The sequence below is a fragment of the Rhinichthys klamathensis genome, unplaced genomic scaffold (genome assembly GCF_029890125.1).
Source record: "Rhinichthys klamathensis goyatoka isolate OS25496 unplaced genomic scaffold, OSU_Roscu_1.1 h1tg000769l_1, whole genome shotgun sequence".
Taxonomy (NCBI): Eukaryota; Metazoa; Chordata; class Actinopteri; order Cypriniformes; family Leuciscidae; genus Rhinichthys; species Rhinichthys klamathensis.
In genome coordinates, this window is record NW_026607169.1 from 430,001 (window position 1) to 451,019 (window position 21,019).

The 21,019-nt window shown below is 37.0% G+C and overlaps 1 protein-coding gene across 2 annotated transcripts in view; it reads right to left on the bottom strand.

The window, feature by feature from the left end:
* The window catches only part of eml6 (EMAP like 6), a 108,326-nt gene that overhangs the window by 53,182 nt on the left and 34,125 nt on the right, over positions 1-21,019 (bottom strand). For both annotated transcript variants that reach the window (XM_056243031.1, XM_056243030.1), the window contains exons 6-17: positions 20,004-20,139; positions 14,772-14,973; positions 12,131-12,268; positions 11,797-12,053; positions 6,509-6,718; positions 6,215-6,382; positions 5,019-5,125; positions 4,735-4,835; positions 3,362-3,548; positions 2,295-2,400; positions 1,688-1,781; positions 1,501-1,601 (exon numbers count right to left, since the gene is read on the bottom strand). In XM_056243031.1, the coding sequence (XP_056099006.1) occupies positions 1,501-1,601; positions 1,688-1,781; positions 2,295-2,400; positions 3,362-3,548; positions 4,735-4,835; positions 5,019-5,125; positions 6,215-6,382; positions 6,509-6,718; positions 11,797-12,053; positions 12,131-12,268; positions 14,772-14,973; positions 20,004-20,139 (1,807 nt within the window). The remainder of the gene's footprint in view (positions 1-1,500; positions 1,602-1,687; positions 1,782-2,294; positions 2,401-3,361; positions 3,549-4,734; positions 4,836-5,018; positions 5,126-6,214; positions 6,383-6,508; positions 6,719-11,796; positions 12,054-12,130; positions 12,269-14,771; positions 14,974-20,003; positions 20,140-21,019) is intronic.

Genomic DNA, 21,019 nt, shown 5'->3' on the forward strand with positions numbered 1-21,019 from the left:
AAAGTGCAGGAGCGTGTGCTTGCGATTGATTCAGCGAGAGTGGGGGCGGGGCCTTGATTTCACGGCTTTACTTCCGGCTCACGACTGCGCAGGTCTGGTCCCGAGATCGCTTCTGCGCAGACTCAAGTACAAGATGTCAGCGCCGTGTCGGGACACTGGCGGCTTCACCTCTGACCAATGGAAGAGAGCGAAGGGGCGTCGTCCATCTTTTTTTTACAGTCTATGCTTACAACCCAGAAGCGCTGCGCTGTTACACTACGTGAACTCACTCGAGGCCCACAGAGAAGGACATGAATAGTTGAATAAAGTCGTTATTTTTGTGTGTTTTTTGCGCACAGAAAGTATTCTCATCGCTTGATAATCTTAAGGTTGAGCCGCTGTAGTCACTCGGACTATTTTAACGACGTCTTTCATAACTTTCTGGGCCGGCAAGTTTCAATAACAATAGAAGCCTATGGAGGAGTGAGACAGCTCTCAGATTTAATCATAAATATCTTTATTTGTGTTCGGAAGATGAACGAAAGTCTTACGGGGTTGAACAACATGAGGGAGAGTCATTACTGACAGAGTTTACATGTTTGGGTGAACTAACCCTTTAAACCAGGGGTCTCAAACTCAACTTAACTGGGGGCCGCTGGAGGTGGAGTCGGGGTCAGGCTGGGCCGCATCAAGTATTCCACAAAAGGAGCACAACTGATCCAATCTTCTCAATATTTATTATTAACGTTTCTTCTGAACTGTTCCTCTGAATTTGAACATTCCTTTCTGTACAGGATTGGTTCTTCATGAGCTGTCCTTCTGACAGTTGAAGTTCATTTTACAAACATTCTTTTTCTTTTCCTTATAACACATATTTGTGATACTTATATTTGCTCATGTCCTTTTTTATTTTCAATATGATATTGAATGTTTTTTTTGGAAAGGCACATTTCCTTTTATTTGAAAAACAATTATTGCTTTTGAAATACAAATATTTGCAGTCATGTCTGCCCGTCTTATTGAATTCTCTCTACACATGTATAGTGTCTCAAATTACTGACTGCACAAATCAAAGCAAACCTTCTTATCACCTGTTGGACACATATTACAAGCTCAAAATGATTATTCTCACATTGTTTTAGAGCAGGGGTCTCCAACATGTCACTCGTGGCCTGATTGGTGGCAGCTCGCCAAGGGGCCGTTCACATATCGCGCTCACATATTTTGCGCGCCCAAGTTCGTTATTTCAAATGTAGGCGCGCGGCAAGCTCGCTCATTATTGAAGCGACGCGCTCGTTTGTTCCAGGCGCAGTATGTTTGTACTTCGCGGTTGTCTATGACAACTATTGACAACAAACCCACCGTAAGCTGTCACGAGACTATCTATGGTAGCTCATAAGGGATAAAAAAAAAAAAAACGGCACACGCAACGACGGGCCGCACTAACATTAAACTTTAATGTCAAGTAGGGGCCACAAGGGCCGCGAGTTTCAGACCACTGCTTTAAACGGACGTCTTTACCTGTATGCAGCCAGAACTTGATGTGTTTCATTCCCACCGTGAGCAGTTTGTCCATGCGGAACGGGTTTCCTTTCACCACAAAGATCTTATCTTTATGTCCTCTATGGCAGAGAGAGCGACAGATGTCTTTCGTGAACATATATGTGCAACAAGCTGAGTTGTTTAGCATTGAAAGGGTTTGTTTTACCTGGATTTGGCCAGTTTTTCGCCTTTTTTCCAGTCCCAGATGACGATGGAATGGTCCTCATCGATTCCCACAGACACTAAACTCTTTCCATCCGCTACATTTCAAAGAGAAATAAGAGAACGTGACTTATAAATGCACATTGAGAACGCATTAAAATCATCAAAAGTGACAGTGAAGATTTCCATTTCAAATAAATGCTTTCTGTTCATCAAAGAATCATGAAAAATGTATCATGGCTTCGACAAAATATATGAAATATTAAGCAGCTATTTTCAACATTGATAATAATAAGAACCACTATAAATAATTGAGCACAAAATCCTCATATTAGAGCGATTTCTGAAGGATCATGTGACACTGAAGACTGGAGTAATGATGCTGAAAATTCAGCTTTGATTATGATTTGCTTAAAAATAAAAAAAAATCTGGAAACATTAATAGAGATGCATTGAATTACTTTGCTTAAAATAAGAACATTTTGTCAATGCTTCAATGCAATGACAAAAAAAACCTTAAGTTCTGAAATATCTGCCAATTTAACATAAATTTGAACGAAAATATTAAAAGCTTCTTATCAGATGTGATTGTATAATGTATGAGGTCTGACCTGTGAACTCTAGAGCGCAAACGCCTCGCTGATGTTGACCCTTCAGCAGAGATAAACACTTGAGCGTCTGGATGTCCCACACATGGATGGCCGGATCTCGCCCCACCTGACACACACACACACACGCATTTCAACATGTGCACGCTCTGCCCGTATGCTTTACAGAGAAATACACACTGGATAAAATGATCAACTGAATGCAATATGAATTAAAGCTGTGAGCAGCATTTAGCGGGGTTCAAGCATTTAAGGCCTTTAAGCACATAAGCATTAAAGACATTTTTATTTAGCAAGCATTTAACCACTGACATCATAGATGGAAAACACCATTTACAGCCAATACAGGCAATTTACCATAGGAAATATATGGTTTTCAAAGCTTGTTGATAGTTAAAGCGCCCCCTATGGTTCGATCTCCATAAAATTTTGCATGCTTGCTTACTATGTTATGTCACATAAGCCCACCAGTTTTTTGTGAAGTTCTGAGTTTTCCTTTAGGATTTATAGGCTTTTGAGTGTATTTTGCCACGACCCATTGCCCTGTTATAGCCACCCGAATGCAAAAGTTCAACGTTTTTCCGATAATTATTGATCTAGAGAGTCCAGAGAATCGCTCTAGACTGGTCTGGTTCCGATCGGGCGAAAAAACAGGGACTAGTTCGCTAAAGTAGGTTTTGGACAAAATTCGGCATAGCAGAAAATGGAGATATACATTTTGCCCGTCTTGAGCCAAGGATCACAATGTCTTGAGTCAAACGGTCTAAGAGTTATGAGGGATTTTGTACTTTTGGTTGCTGTAGCGCCACCTATGGGCCAATCGGGGTCATACTCTGATAGGTTCTCCCCAAATTGAGGCCTACCATCTGGCCAGGATTCAAGTCTCCAGCACTTACGGTTTGGTCTGCACGATCAGTTTTACAAATCCTTACAATCACAATAGGGTTTCAGCACTTTGAGCTTGAACCCCAAGTTAAAGCTGTGATCCTGATCAAATCCAATAATGCAAAGCATATTCATATGATCAAAATCATATGTTTAGAAACCCCTGTTGTTTAGCTGTGTCTCACCTGTCCGGTGGCCGCGTAATCTTTCAGCGGGTGCACAGTGAGGCTCAGGATGTCGTCGTCATGCCCGAGGTAAAAGCGCTGTGTGTGTTGCTGTCTGTTATACACCACCGCTACAGCCGCCACATGATACGCCACATCTCCGGCCTGAGTATAGAACAGATTATTCCTGCAGTCGCAGCCCCGGTACCTGAGGCACACAGAGAGAGACACGTCACATGACATGGGACCACTGGAGAAACTACACATGCTGAGAAACATTAAAGAAAAAAGTGTTCATCTGAAAGTTAACACATTATTACATATACATACAATTAATGTTTAACATTTAGCATTAACAAGCTAACATTTATCTAATTTGACATTAAAATTGATTCATTCTGTAAATATAAAAAGTTATATAATATAAAATATAACATAATACAAACCATATAAAATTTAACAATGTTTAGATTATATATAAGAAAAATCTTATATTATGATATAGAAATATTATATAGATAATATATGTATATTATGTATAATATATATAATTCATAATTTATAGATGCATTAAGTAAATACAAAATTATATATCAATTAAACAATCAATTATGAAACATACACATGTGAATAAACAGATTGAACATTCTTTTTTTTTGTAACTTTTGCTAACATTTATCTAATTTGAGATTATAACGGATTTATTCTGCAAATATAAAATCATATAATAAAATTATATATATATATATATATATATATATAATTAATATAAATATATTATATTTAATATATAGATTATATATAAAAATTCGATTCTATTTTTTATTATATCTATATATATAAATTATATATTGAAAAATACACTATATATTAAAATACACAAATAATATGAGTATAAATTATATATGTATAATATAATCAATGGATAAAAATATAAATACTTAATGTACATATATATACAGTATATGTTTAAATTTTTTGTATTATTTGTATTTTTATAAGTAATTATATTTATAAATTAGGATTTAGGATTAATACATATAATTTTATTTTATATATTAATGTGAATATATATATATATATATAAAATTATATTATAAATTATATATTAAAAATTCTAATATATAAATAATATGAGTGTATATTATATTGTATATTATAATTTTTTAATAAGTATAACAAAAAAATCAATGTATAAAAATATAACTCATATAAACAGATTTAGATACGGTAAGTGGGTCAAAGACGTGGACACACACTGTGTTCATATCAAACACATCACAACGTTTGCATTAATGTTCTTATCAAACACATCATAACGTTTGCATTAATGTTCATATCAAACACATCATAACGTTCATATCAAACACATCATAACGTTTGCATTAATGTACCCGTGGACGAACTGCAGGCGTAACCCCTCGTCCGGAGCTTTCTGCCTCTTCAGAGATCCTGCCAGCTGCTTCTTGAGCTGAGGAAGATCCTCCTTGTACACCTGAGGGGAGTTCGGGACAACAGTTACTCCGAGATTCAGAAAGAGCATAAAGGGCAACAGTAGGGAAGCATCCAGCCAATCAGCTGTGAAAATAACGAGCGGAACGGGATTAAAGCAGCGGAGCATGTGTGTTACATAAAACACCGGCCACGGGCCACTCCAGACAAACCCTCTCGTTCTTGCCTGACGCTCGTAGTTCATCTGGGCTTCTTGTTCGATGTCCGAGTCCAGTTCGGGAACGTCGGAGAGGTCGGAGTCGGATTCGCCGCTGTTCGAGTCAGCGTAACCCTCTGTGGACGGAAAACACAGTCAGAACTGTCGGCTTTCTCTGTGTCTTAACTCGAAATCGTAAGAAGAAATCGTTAGAAAGTGCAATTTTTGAAACATACTTGAGAAAGTTAATACAAATATTTTGTTTAGGACGTCTTATTTTTTTATTAAGAAGAATTTATTTAGGTTTTGGTGTTATCTGATGCCAGTGGTTTTTGACTGGTCAACTTATCAATGAAAATTATAAGAAGAAATCGTGATGATAATGTTCCTAAAGTGCAATTTTTGAAACATACTTGAGAAAGTTAATAAAAATATTTTGTTATAGTTAAAAATAGAAGGAGGGAAAATGTAACTGTCAAGGTTTCACTGTATATTGCTTTACTCCTTTCAAAAAAAAAAAAAAAAAAAAAAAAAATATATATATATATATATATATATATATATATATATATATATATACTGTATATATTGTTCAAGAAGCCTTATTTTTTATTAAGAAGAAAATAACAGGTTTTGATGTTGGATTTTGACAAAAACTCGCTGATCAACTGATTACAGTAATTATCATAATATGATACGATAATTGTCCGAAAAGAAATTCTTGCATCACAGTATCTATGTTCACAAATTAAAAAACATGACAATGAAATAAGCATGCACACTATTTTAGTCATACAAGTTATTCTAACTTGTAGAGGTTATTTATGATGATTTTTATTTATGAGAATTCAAATTTTTGTCTTTAGAAAAAATAAGAAAATTTTTTGAGAATACAAAATATCCTTAACTTTTATGTTAGAATTTTTTTGGATTTTATTTAAGTTAGAATTCTATTCTGTTTCAAAATAGTTTTTTTCCAAACGTAAAAAAATAATAATGCAACATTAAAACTTCAATACTCATTCCAATTCAATACTCAATACTCTGACCGTGTTAACAAGATTTTAATAAAGTATTAGTAAACGTTGAAATTAACATTAACAAAGATTAATAAATGCTGTATACGTGCAGTTCATGCTAACTAATGTTAACTAACGAACCTTATTGTAAAGGGTTACCAAATAAAGTGTTACCCTCATTTCTATTCAGTTTAAGGATTAAATCACCTTGCAACAGTGGCTCCAGAACACCATTCATGACTCCTTCCGGCAGAAACCTCCACTGAAACACGGAGTGATCCGCGCCGCCCGTGCTCAGGACCCACTGCAGGTCATGTGACCAGCGCACATTGGTCACATGGGCCGAGTGGCCGATGTATTTCTTGAATTTGGCAGCTGAAAGAATCAGAACTGTTAGCGCACACACTGGTTTATTTGTGCTTGGATCACAACGGGATAAGTGTGGATAACTGAAGCAAAGCCGCGAATTTTGGCCACGATTTGCACCCGGCTCAAGCTGACCTTTCTTAAGACAAGGGAATCTGAAGAGTTTGACGAGGCCGAAGTCGTCGCCCGTCACCAGAACGGCACTGCTGTAATTGGCGTCCACAGAATTGATGTCATTGACGTTGGAATATTTAGGCCAGATGCCATTCACCTCCGGCCCGAGAACACAAGTCCACGTCATCCAGTGGATTCCTTTGGCTTCCTCCTTCGGCAGGAATTTACCGGCTAAAAACACAGAACAATGGATTATCTTCAATAACACTGTAGTCAAGTCACCTTCATTTATACAGCGCTTTTAACAATATGGACTGTTTCAAAGCAGCTTTAGGAGTTTTTTCACGCGGCTGGCGTACGTTTTCAATTGTTTTCAATGGGAGCGCCGCGTTTTTTAACCGCCATGAGCGTAACGAGGCGCTGAGCGTTTTTTTCACGCTGAAGCGCCGAGCGCCTGGCGTTTTTTACTGGTCGGCGAGAGTTGAAAAATTTTCAACTCTGGGTAAACGCAGCGCTCATCACTGTCACTTTTTACCCAGCCGTCCAATCACAGTGGAGGAGGGGCGGGGCTAATACCACACCGACCAACTGTCACAACATTCTTTCTGTACAACGACATCAACCAGCAGAGCTAACCGAACAAAATGGATGAAAAATAAATTTAGTATGAAACAAATTATCTGCGAAATCAGTTACAAGTAAACTGTGCTGCGGATATTCTGTATCATAGCAACGAAGCGTCTCAACGGAAAAAACGCTGCGCTGCCAAAACGCTCTCAAGCGCCCACAGCTAGGCGTCTTCAGCAGAGCGTCCAGCGTTTTCAGCTGGCTATCAACGCTTTGGTGGACACACGGCCTAACCCTTAACGCGCTCCGACTGTTCATTCGCACAACAACAGTGTTTAGTGGCTCGAGAACGCAAACCTTGAAATAGTTTGCAAGATGCAAGCGTTGAAATATGTTTTGAAAAAAGTTATCTCAGTGTTAACTTCAAAAAGGCGAATACGTGAAAACACTGTTAGCATGACACGATTCATAAAATATGTCTGACACTAGAGTACAGTGTGTCGTTCAGTGATTCGAGACCTTTGCAGTGTTACTGATCACTGGACAAGAATTAAAAAAAATATTTGGGGAGGATTTTCATACAAATGTACATTACTAATTCCTAGGGCTGTCAGTTAAACGCGTTATTAACGGCGTTAACGCAAACCCATTTTAACGCAAATAATTTTTTTATCGCGAGATTAACAGTCTTTTTGGCCTAGCAAACTTTGTAGTTTTTTTCACATGCTTTTGCAACAGGACGCGGCATGAGGACGTTTTGTTGTTTCATCGACCAAAGCGCAAGAGCAGCGGCGCGAAATTCAAAATAGTTCAACTTTTGCCGCTGTGACGATTACCAGCGCGGCCAAGAGAAACGTTTTGGCTTCCAAAAAGTTTTGAAAACTGGCGTAGCGTTGCACATTCCGCGTCCTGTCTGAAAGCACCGGATCTAGCTAGACCGGAAACACACTTGTTGCGATCCGGCCAAATAGTTGGTTAACGTTACGTTTTGAGTGGATGACGAGCGCGAGACGCCGAAATGGATGCCAATAAGATAAGATCCTGAATTGAAAGTTTACTTTTAAAAAGTTGCCAAATGTTTTGTTTTTTTTGTCGTAGTGAAGTGAGCTATCATCATCGCAGCACGTTCAGTCTGAAATACCACTTGATGATGGCCAAGCACATACACACACACACACACACACACACACAGCTGATGCGAATTCTCCGCCCCCTCAATATCAGGACCTCGTCAGTATTTCTTGCACCCTTTTATTGATGGACAGTGTTACATTGTGTGAGAGATTATTTGCTCCCAGTGAGAATGTTAGTGTGAAATTGAACACAGTATATGTCAATGTTGTTTTCAATAAAAAACATTTGCACAAAGCAAGCCGATCCACTTTTCCATGTTGATAAGAGCATTAAAATGAGAAAAAATAATGGGACAAAAAGAAATCAAGAGACATTTAGAATAGATAAAAATGTGTGATTAATTGCGATTAATCGCGAGTTAACTATAACATTAATGCGATTAATCACGATTAAATATTTTAATCGTTTGACAGCACTACTAATTCCTGAAATTATTAAATAGACTTTTTTTAATGTACAAATGTCTCCAATAAGACAAAGGTGTCTTAAAATTTAAATTAAAATTTCAATGTGAACTGAAGTCTTGCTAACTTGCATGCAACAGTATTTCCCTCTACAGAAACACTCACAAAGAGTGATATTGTAACGCGGAGTGTTTCGGAAACAAGGAAGAGGAGGATCCAAATGCAGTATAGTAGTTTATTAACAAAATATCAACACAGGGACAGGCAAAAACCAAACAAAGAGTAAAACAGAACTGAAACCAACTCACTCAATACATCCACTACGGACAACACCAGACGAAGAACATGAGAAACACTGCGGTATATATACACATATATACACACACACACACACGACGAGATTAGCAAACAAGGCACACCTGCGAACAATCAGGAACTAATCAACAAGAAAAACTACAAAGGACTACAAAACATGGGCCAAAACAGGAAATAACATAAAAGTCCACACAAGACAGGAATCATGACCGATATCAAGACCTTGTAGTATTACAAATTTAATAAAATGTTTAATTTAGATTTATAGTACATAAACTGAGGAAGTTTATTAGTGTGAATTTTGTAACTAAGGTAAATGTCACAAACCTGCCTGTTCCTGTCCGTCTTTGAGTTCCTGTCTCAGGGTTTGGAGACTATCACCTTTTGTCATTGAATAGTCCGGCTGATTAGATTAGTTTCTATGCATTCGAATCACATTTTGTTTTAAATGGTTCTGCGAGCCCCCCTGGCTCAGTTTGAATAGTTATGCTGATTGGATTAGGCTAGGGCAGGTTTCTAAACCTGTATACTTCATTTACATGCTTTGTTTCAGAGTGTCTCCACCTCTATGTAACCCCTCCCCCTTGTAAGGTATATGAACAGTCTGTATTTTAGTTTAGTCAGACTTGGCTAAGATTTTTGGACGAAGCAGACAACAGCGATGCAACAGGAATAAAGTTACAGCAATAAAGTTTAGAATTACAAACCTGCGCACATATTTTCAAAAGCACATAACTATAGAATCAATTCTGAATGAGCATGTGAACGCCGTCAGCGTTAATCACAGGTTCACGTTTAAAGTCTGATAATTTCGACGGAGGTGAATCAATCAAAATTAACTTTAGCTGGAAATAACATTATTCAAGAACCGCTATAAAACCAAAACAATCTGTTACCTTAAATTATATGTTTATCTCTGTAAAGCTGCTTTGAAACAATCCATTGTTAAAAGCGCTATATAAATGAAGATGACTTGACTTGACAATAAAGAACCCTGCTTAAAAAGATACACCCGAGTCTCCTGGAGTTTCCTACACTTTAGAAGAAAAAGTTCACAACAACCTGATATATTTACAACTTGTACAAGGTATTCTGACTTCTTAATTTAAATTAATTGTGAAGTGCCATTCATTTTCATGATTTTCTAGATTAATTATTATTTTTTTTAAAACGCATGTATTTTAAAACTTTACTTTAAATAAATGTTTTAAGTGTTTTTATGACTTTTCCATGAATTATTAATAATTTTGTTAAAAGACCTTTTTCACTTTTAGAAGGTTTTGATGACTTTTCCAGGTCTGCAAATTACTATTTTAAAATAGTTTTTTTATGACTGAAAATCCAAGTGATTTTAAAACTGCATAAATACTAGTTTCCTAAAAGGTTTCAGTGTCCCATAATACACTGGATTAAAGTTATTTTCTGCAACAGTTTGTTCTAATTCTCGAATCTGATTGGCTGAGAGCCTTTTCCAGCCGTGCCATATTCTACCAGTAAATAAAAATAAATAAATAATAAATTGCACACTTCACCTTTCTGAAACAAAACACAGTTTGATTAACTCTTTCCCCACCAGTGTGTGTTTAAAAAAAAAAAGTTGCCAGCCATTATTTTTGATAATTTTCACAAAAGTTTCTGAATATTTAGTTGAATGAATATCTGAACATGCAATATATCTGAAGAAAGAACAGAGCGTCTGCATTTAAAAAACTAAATATTTTATTCTAGTTTCATGCATTCTTTTTATATCAACACTTGAATGTTGGTAAGTTTCATAAAAACAATAATCAGATAAAATGGTGTTTTTGTCAAAGTCTTGGTCCGGATGGGATTCAGAGCGATGATCTAAACACAGATCGAGTCCATCAACACCTCAAAGCTTCAGTCATTAACCCTTCTTGGGTTCAACATTTCATTCAGTAACGTTACGCAGTTTTGATTCATATGCGGTTTAATGTTTGATGATCGTGTTATTTTACATGTGCGTCAGCAATGCTTCTATCGCTTGTTTCTGCTTCTTCTTAATCTCCTGTGTTTTGATGAGGAGATGCTGAACTCTTTCAGTAGATGTGTAATAGTGTCTCCTACTGTATAACCAGGGTTTGAAATGAACTTTTTCACTCACCGGCCAATTTGGCTACTAAATTTTTAAGTTACCGGCCATTCAGAACTTTGACTAGACAAAAAAGAAAAAGAAATAAAATGAACCAGATTAACTACGTCACAGCTTATATATATATATGTGTGTGTGTTAAAAAATTATTCAAACAATGGCTGTCAATGATTCAACAATGACTCAAACTAAATCCTGTCATCCAGCATCTCCTCTTCCTCTTTCATTCTCATCCTTTTCACCAAAAATGTGTTTTAGATGGACAGATCAATAATGCACAAAGAACATGTAGGAAGTTGGAAAATAACAATGTCTTTTCTGTTCACCAAATGCTGTTTAATCTTCGCTATTGCTCCAATGCAAATGAACAAGCGCGCCGTTATTTGTTGCGTAGTGACGTGTGTGTTCAAGTGAGCCAGATATGAGCAGATTCTGTGAAATAAGCTGTATCAATATATATGATGACTCATGAGTATTTGCACTAAAGCTGTGCAGATTTGTCTTACACGAACTTCCCCAGCAAACTGAGTAAACATAGTAGTGATTTGACAGCGTTAGTTGATTTTTACCTGCATTTGGCGGGTGTTCATTTCAAACCCTGTTCATGCACATTATCAGAAAAATATGAACTGTTTTCAACATAATCAGAAATGTTTCTCGAATCGAAATGATTCCTGAAGGATCATGTGACAGTGTCTAAGGTCTCTCTGTTAATTTCAAACCCTGTTTATAACGCTGAAAACGTTGTGTCATAAATGGCGTGTAAAGAATCTTACTTGGCATCCTGTAGAAGAAACGTTCTCCCGCTCCATCGTTGGTCTGCAGGAATCGGCTGTCCACGGACCAATCCAGGTGCGTTATGAAGCATGTGGACTTGTTGCACTCCCCCACTTTTTTATAGCGTTGGGCCACAGCGTAGATGTCCACAAACCCGTCGTTGGAGCCCACGGCCAAGTAAGACCCATCGGGAGAGAACTTGAGCTCGTGAATGACCTCCTTTCTGTCCTTGATGTGGACCACCTCCGTCATGTCCCTGAGACCGCAGGACAAACTCTCAGCTTCTGCATGCGCATCTGAAATAATGAAGTGCAGTGATCTAAACTCAGTTACCTGACCCGAAGAACAGTGAAAGAGCCGTCCTTCATGCCGAGAGCGAGCTGGGAGCCGTCGTTGTTGAAGGAAACACTGCGAACGGCCTCTTCCATGTTGCAACGAGCGATTAATGTGTGTTCGGATAAACTCCACAGTCTGACGGCACAAACAACAGGCTTGTTAGATGAAAATTAACCCAATACCACCTCGTCCTTTTATTTATTTATTTATTTTTATTCTTTTGCTATTTATGTACCTGTATGTATGCATGTATGTACGTATGCACGTATGTACGTATGCACGTATGCATGTATGTACGTATGCATGTATGTACGTATGCACGTATGTATGTATGTACGTATGCATGTATGTACGTATGCACGTATGTATGTATGTACGTATGCATGTATGTACGTATGCACGTATGTACGTATGCATGTATGTATGTATGCATGTATGTACGTATGCATGTATGTACGTATGCACGTATGTACGTATGCACGTATGCATGTATGTACGTATGCATGTATGTACGTATGCATGTATGTACGTATGCACGTATGTACGTATGCATGTATGTACGTATGCACGTATGCATGTATCTACGTATGCATGTATGTACGTATGCATGTATGTCCGTATGCACCTATGTACGTAAGCATGTATGTACGTATGCATGTATGTACGTATGCATGTATGTCCGTATGCACCTATGTACGTAAGCATGTATGTACGTATGCACGTATGCATGTATGTACGTACGTATGCACGTATGTACGTATGCATGTATGTACGTACGTATGCACGTATGTACGTATGCATGTATGTACGTATGCACGTATGCATGTATCTACGTATGCATGTATGTACGTATGCATGTATGTCCGTATGCACCTATGTACGTAAGCATGTATGTACGTATGCACGTATGCATGTATGTACGTATGCACGTATGCATGTATGTACGTATGCACGTATGTACGTATGCATGTATGTATGTATGCATGTATGTACGTATGCATGTATGTACGTATGCATGTATGTACGTATGCATGTATGTACGTATGCATGTATGTACGTATGCACGTATGTATGTATGCACGTATGTACGTATGCATGTATGTACGTATGCATCTATGTACGTATGTATGTATGTATGTATGTATGTATGCATGTATGTATGTATGTATGTATGTATGTATGCATGTATGTATGTATGTATGTATGTATGCATGTATGTACGTATGCATGTATGTATGTATGTATGCATGTATGCATGTATGCACGTATGTATGTATGCATGTATGTATGTATGCATGTATGTATGTATGCATGTATGTACGTATGCATGTATGTACGTATGCATGTATGTACGTATGCACGTATGTATGCATGTATGTACGTACGTATGCATGTATGTACGTATGCATGTATGTACGTATACATCTATGTATGCATGTATGTATGCATGTATGTATGCATGTATGTATGCACGTATGTACGTATGCATGTACGTATGTATGTATGTATGCATGTATGTATGTATGCACGTATGTATGTATGCACGTATGTATGTATGCACGTATGTATGTATGTATGTATGTATGTATGCATGTATGTATGTATGCATGTATGTATGTATGTATGCACGTACGTACGTATGTATCAGGGTTTTCGTTGTCCGGTAATTACCCGACATTGGCCAGGAAAAAAATGAAATGTCTTACAAAATTAAATCTCTCCAGTCAAATTATCCGATTAAAATTGCGTAATAATCCCGCCCCCCTAACACAATATGAATTTGAGAATAAGCCTAACATGTATAAAGCAAAAATAAACCGACCTTTGGCTATGTTATAAAGAAACAGGCTCTACCGTTTGAAAGTTATTAAACAACATCGCATGCTGCATTTTCAAATAAAGCACACGCCTAAAACGGCTGTAATATAGACCTAAACAACGAACGATTGAGTGAGACGTTTCAAATATGGCCAGGCCCAGACAGGCTAGCCTTAAAAGCTTTTTTCAGAGGCCAGACGCGACGGACGATGGTGAATCAGGAACATCTCATTATATAGATCAGTGGTTCTAATCCGCGCACTCGTAGGCTACAGGTTTTTTTTTTCTCTCATCAAAACTGAATAGCCTGTTCATCAGTGGTTACAGCCTATATCAAGCAGGGACACGTTTGTGTGCATTTTATTTTGTGATTTCACCGGAATGAATAGAGAGTCTCCGCAACGGGAATAGATTGAAACGCGCGCCCGAGTGAAGATTGCGCAGCGCGTCATCCATGCAACTGATAGCAGCGGACACGAGCGCTCACCTTGATTTCAAAAACAACAGATTTTAGCGCTAGATCTCTTATTTAATAGCGAACTAAATTAATGATCTGCTAGTTAACTGGAGATGTTTTATTTATTTGTATTAGGTACATCCGTGCCTCAATGTTTCAAAAAGTGAATGTGTGTGAAACCATAGTAAAAAACAATTGGTGTTGATTGACGCCAATCGGACGTTCATGTTTTTTTCCGTCTATTTGAAAGTTAGGCTAATAATAACATGTTGCATTCTATACGGCATTCTATTTGTGAACCGTTACACCCCTAGAGTGAACGGGTGTGTAATACAGTGAATCCTCTGGGAGGACGGGACTGACCGCACTGATCGGTCGTCGCTGCCTGTGACGGCCAGGGGTTGTTTGGGATGCAGGTCGAGCGCCCAGAGTTCCCCTTCTGAGTGACCCTGCATGATCAACAGCGGTTTATCTCGCTCTCGCACCATCACCTCAAAGATCTCACTGTCTTGAGTTCCTGCTAGGATCCGGTCAGCTCTCCAGCACACACTGCGGATGGACAGACCTGGAAGAGAAAGACTCATTCAGGGGTGTGTTTCCCGAAAGCCAACTATAGTCGCAAGTTCTGTCGTTATCAGCAGTTCAACGAGTCGTGTTTCCCGAAAACATCGTTATAATGAACATTCGCAAACAGCATCGCAGAGTTGTGTGTGTGAGCGACAGATCTCGAGCTGTGGTTAGTAGTTTCTTGTTTTTATGATGTGGACTCAATACATCCTGATCTTGAGCAAAATAAGCGGTCCCACTTTATATTAAGTGGCTTTAAGTACTATGAACTTGCATTGAAATTAAAAATTTGATTCAATGGACTTTTTGTGTACATACATGTTTTTACATTGTACTTATATTTTGAAAATACCTGCATGTAATTAATTCATTTATGTAATTACATTTGTAATTAAAGCTGCAAGCAGCATTTATCGGTGTTCAAGCAGTTAAGGCCTTTAAGCACAAAAGTAACAAAACACATTGGGCCCTATCTTTCACCCGGCGCAAATGACTTTGTATACTGACGCATGTATCATTCATATTTTGCACCTGCGCAAAGCGGGCTTTTCCCTCCACAGACGCACGTCGGTAAACTAGGGAATGAACTTGCGCTCCCTGGGCGGGCCGGCGCAAAAATGGAGGCGTGTTTCGGCGCAAACATTCCCTAGTGCTATTCTGCAGTTCCAGAAAACAATTCCGCCACTGACCAGAAAAAACCTAGTCTAAAGTCAGTGGCGCGTCGCGCGTAAATTCAGATGCTATTTTAAGCGCGCATGCTTGGCCATAATACAGAGTGTGAACAACGCACATACACTGTAGATGATTCTCTCATCTACACAGATGCATTTTACTTTTTGCAAATGATACATTATTATAAGGAAAAATATCAAAACACGAGGGAAATCATTGTTGTGTCCATGACGGTGGGAAAAATAGGCACAAAGCTTACACATTTACCCAAATTATTATATGCATGTTTAACCGAAGCTATTTTGGGTGGGTTTGTCCCTTCCCCAATGTCACTACTCTTTCTTTTACGGCCCTGACGAGAACATCGATCTCCGATTCTGAAGAGCGCCTATTAAATGCGCCGTTATAATAGTATTGCGCCATGGAACAAGCGCACCTCGTTCATCATGCTCTTAAAGGGAATGTGATATGACGCTCTGATTGGTTTGTTTCCCGTTACGCCCAAACCACACCTATGAATAATGAAGCTTCTTCAGACCAACCCCTTTTAGATTTGCGTCGAGCGCAAGAGTCATTTATCCCGCCGGTAAAACAGCAACAGCGCCCGAGATCCGCCCACAAAGTTACTCGCGCTTTGCGCTTGACACTTGCGTTTTAGATCGTTAAAATAGGGCCCATTAAGTTTTATTTAGCATACATTTAACCACTGACATAATAGATGAAAAAACACCATTTACAGCCAATACAAGCAATTTACCATAGGAAATATATGGTTTTAAAGCTTTTTAACAGTTATAGTGCCACCTATGGTCCGATCTCCATAAACTTTTGCATGCTTGTTAATGATGTTATGTCACATATGCTCACCAATTTTTGTGAAGTTCTGAGTTTTTATTTATGATTTATAGGCTTTTGAGTGTATTTTGACACGCCCATTTTCTAAATAATCCTGTTATAGCGAACCAAAGGGCAAACCCTTCCCTTACACCTTAACACACCCTTATACCGACCCATACCACACACACCTGACCCTAACCTTACCCGTATCACTCCTCAATAGCAGCAAAAGTGTTTTACAATACAACATCCACACAAACATTTTCGATGCAAGTACAAAGTACTTAAAGCCACTTAATATAAAGTGGGACCAAATAAGCAAACTAACATTCAGTGCAATCTGTGTCTTTTATTTAGAATACATACAAATGTAATTTACATCTTTAAGTTTGTCAAGAGATTTAAAGTGTCGTTTGTGAAGAGTGCGCATGTGTGAACGAGCTCTAGTGTGTGTGAACGAGCTCTAGTCTGTGTGAACGAGCCTATGATCGAATCTGGAAATAAAGCAAAATAACTGAGAAAAATGAGAAATATTCCTCAGATGCATGTCTGTAATCTATAGAAAAACATCTCGCATTAATTCCATCTCAAACAGATTCATTAAAATTTGTTATTACTCCAACACACGCGTGACGCCATTAACTAACGTGGTTGAACGACCACTTTCCGACAATATGGTTTCGGGAAACGGTCGAGACTCGCTAGTGGATTTCTTCAACGATGCGTCGACTATAGTAGTGAAGCACGAGTTACGGCTGTACGGGAAACACACTCCTGTTTAGTCACATAAATACTGAGACTGAGATATCTGGTCACCAGCAAATATGAGGTTTTGGATTTGTGATATGTAGCTTTAGTCATGGCAGGCGCCGCATTTAATTTTAACAACTTCTATAGCATCTTCCCTAAATACGTCCATGTGATAATGGTGTCCAGGCGTCTTATCCAGCTTTAGGGAACATTCAGGAATCAGGACCCGCTGAAAACAAGCAAATGTGAAATAATTATTTGAATAATTCTGGATAATCTTTGATTTTGTGATATTGTGGTTGCATTTTAGAGTCATTTGTAAAATAAATGACTTGAATTATATTAAGAATATTCAGTTAAATAAATATTATTCATGTTTTAAGATTTATTTTTACGTGATTTATTTTTAAAATGGATGACTTAAAATATATTTATGATATTCAAATATATATACAATATTCATCTGTTTGGGGATTTTTTAGAGTCATTCGTAAAATAAATTACTTGAATTATATTAATGATATTCAATTATATAAATGATATTTATTGTTTGGGGATTTTTAGAGTCATTATAAAATAAATGACTTGAATTATATTAACAATATTCAGTTAAATAAATATTCATGTTTTAGGATTTATTTTTACGCAATTTAAAAAAAAATGTATGACTTAAAATACATTTATGATATTCAAATATATATACAATATTCATCTGTTTTGGGATTTTTTTAGAGTCATTGGTAAAATAAATGACTTGAATTATATTAATGATATTCAATTATATAAATAATATTGATTTGTTTTTAGATTTTTAGAGTCATTTATAAAATAAACGACTTGAACTGTATTAATAATATTCAATTATGTAAATAATATTCATCTGTTTTAGGATTTTTTAGAGTGATTTTTAAAAATGGATGACTTAAAATATATTAATGATATTCAAATATATAAATAACGTTCATTTGTTTTGGGATTTGAGTAATTTGTAAAATAAATACTTGAATTGTATTAATAATATTTGATTATATAAATAATATTTATTTGTTTTGGGATTTTTAGAGTCATTTTTAAAATAAATAAATTTGATTATATTAATAATATTCAGTTATGTCAAAATATCTATCCGTTTTAGGATTTTTAGAGTTATTTGTAAAATAAATGACTTGAAATATTATTAATTATATTCAATTACCGGTATGTAAATAATATTGATCCGTTTTAGGATTTTTAGAGTCACTTGTAAAATAAATGACTTGAATTATATTAATAATATTTAATTATATAAATAATATTAATCTGTTTTGGAATTTATTAAAAGTCATTTTAAATTATATTAATAATATTCAATTATATAAATAATATTAATCTGTTTTGTGATTTTCAATGTGTTTTTATCTGATGCATTTTCTGCTTAAAATCAACCCTTAACTAAGGAGAAAAAATAACTAAAGAGAATTTAAACCAGTAACAGCGAAACAGAAGTTTATCCACGAGAAAAACAAAACCGTTAAGACACCTAACAACTCAAACGATTTGTATCCATGGTGCATTAATTACATTAATAGAAGCAGAAAATACAAGCTTCACACTCAAAGGTGTTTTCAGCAGGGCAGAATTTAATTGGCTCGTTAACGGAGTGTAAAACCCCCAAAAATCAAGCGATACGGCTGAATAACTCAAAAACATGCCGTATCGAAACTCTAAATTGGACAAGCCGGCAAAACATCAAATAAACAAACTCAGTGTGGATCGTCTGCCTTTGATTCACACTGTGGGAGAACTATGTCTATACTGGACGTCTGTTATGTTCAACCCAAACGAGTCAATAGTCCTCGTCTAGTGAGAGTATAGAAATATATCAAATGAAGAATGTGGGAGATCTCAGGCTGGGATTGTCGGATGAGAGATTACTGGGCTGCTTTTCTCTCAGACTCTAAACTTTATTGCTGTCTAGTATAAGCATATAAAGAAATGTTCTCTCCTGCAGGAAGCATCCGGCGAGGTTTGTTAAATCTGCTGAGATTTGGGTTTCAGACTGACCAGACCTGATCGTTTGTCATCCCACCCAATTATCTGACAGTGTTCTGAAACCGGTGACGGCTTCATTACTACAAGACTTACATCCGCTGAAAACACTGTCACTCGGGCCGTATAAGCGCAGGCGATGTTTCCATGGCGACTGGATCCCTTATACACTGGCTTTCCCATACGGAGTCAAATCAATCTCTTCCTGTTTAAAACCGTCTGCTTTATTGATCAGATATTGTATTTGTTATCTAGATCACTGAATGCAATTTCCTTGAAAAATGGTCAATTATGGAAGAAGCATTTGTGGTTCGTTGCATGAAACCCCATGATTCACACAAACGGAATCGCAGAATCCAGTCATAAAAACATGATTTACTGAATAATGCCGAATGTCATGGAATTTGGCCAAATTTTAATAAGTAGATCAAAAGTATAGGGTGAATGTGTGAATATTAAACCACAGAATATTACAACAACCCATCAAATTAAAAGTTTGGTTTAACTAATAATAATAATAATACCCTTTATGAAAACAATTTTTTTAAGGAATATCACAGTTGTTAAACAGTAAACCTCTGTCTGATGTGCAGCAATTTGTCAAAAATGAAAGAAAACAGTTAAAAAAATGTTTTTATTAAAGATCAATTAAATTGTTAAAATAGCAGTCATTTGAAGATTCTGGAGTTAACAAATCCTTTAAACTACTTCAAAACTATGATATGTTCGTGACGTTTTTACCTTTATAGCCCTGTTCCGCCTCCCTGAGGTCGATCTTGGTGATGGGTTTGAAATCCACATCCCACAGCCTCACACATCCATCACGCCCACCGGTGGCGAAGCCTTCTTCACACGAATGCATGCTGAAGATCCCAGCCTGAGAAACAAGAAGAGTTCGCAAACAGGTCTGAACCGTCGACACATGATGCTGCAGTCACTACTGTTGCTGATTACACTACTGTTGCTGATTACACTACTGTTGCTGATTACACTACTGTTGCTGATTACACTAATGTTGCTGATTACACTAATGTTGCTGATTACACTAATGTTGCTGATTACACTAATGTTGCTGATTACACTACTGTTGCTGATTACACTAATGTTGCTGATTACACTAATGTTGCTGATTACACTACTGTTGCTGATTACACTACTGTTGCTGATTACACTACTGTTGCTGATTACACTACTGTTGCTGATTACACTACTGTTGCTGATTACACTAATGTTGCTGATTACACTAATGTTGCTGATTACACTAATGTTGCTGGTTGCTGATTACACTACTGTTGCTGATTACACTACTGTTGCTGATTACACTAATGTTGCTGATTACACTAATGTTGCTGATTACACTAATGTTGCTGATTACACTAATGTTGCTGATTACACTAATGTTGCTGATTACACTACTGTTGCTGATTACACTACTGTTGCTGATTACACTAATGTTGCTGATTACACTAATGTTGCTGATTACACTAATGTTGCTGATTACACTAATGTTGCTGATTACACTACTGTTGCTGATTACACTAATGTTGCTGATTACACTAATGTTGCTGATTACACTAATGTTGCTGATTACACTAATGTTGCTGATTACACTAATGTTGCTGATTACACTAATGTTGCTGATTACACTAATGTTGCTGATTACACTAATGTTGCTGATTACACTAATGTTGCTGATTACACTAATGTTGCTGATTACACTAATGTTGCTGATTACACTACTGTTGCTGATTACACTA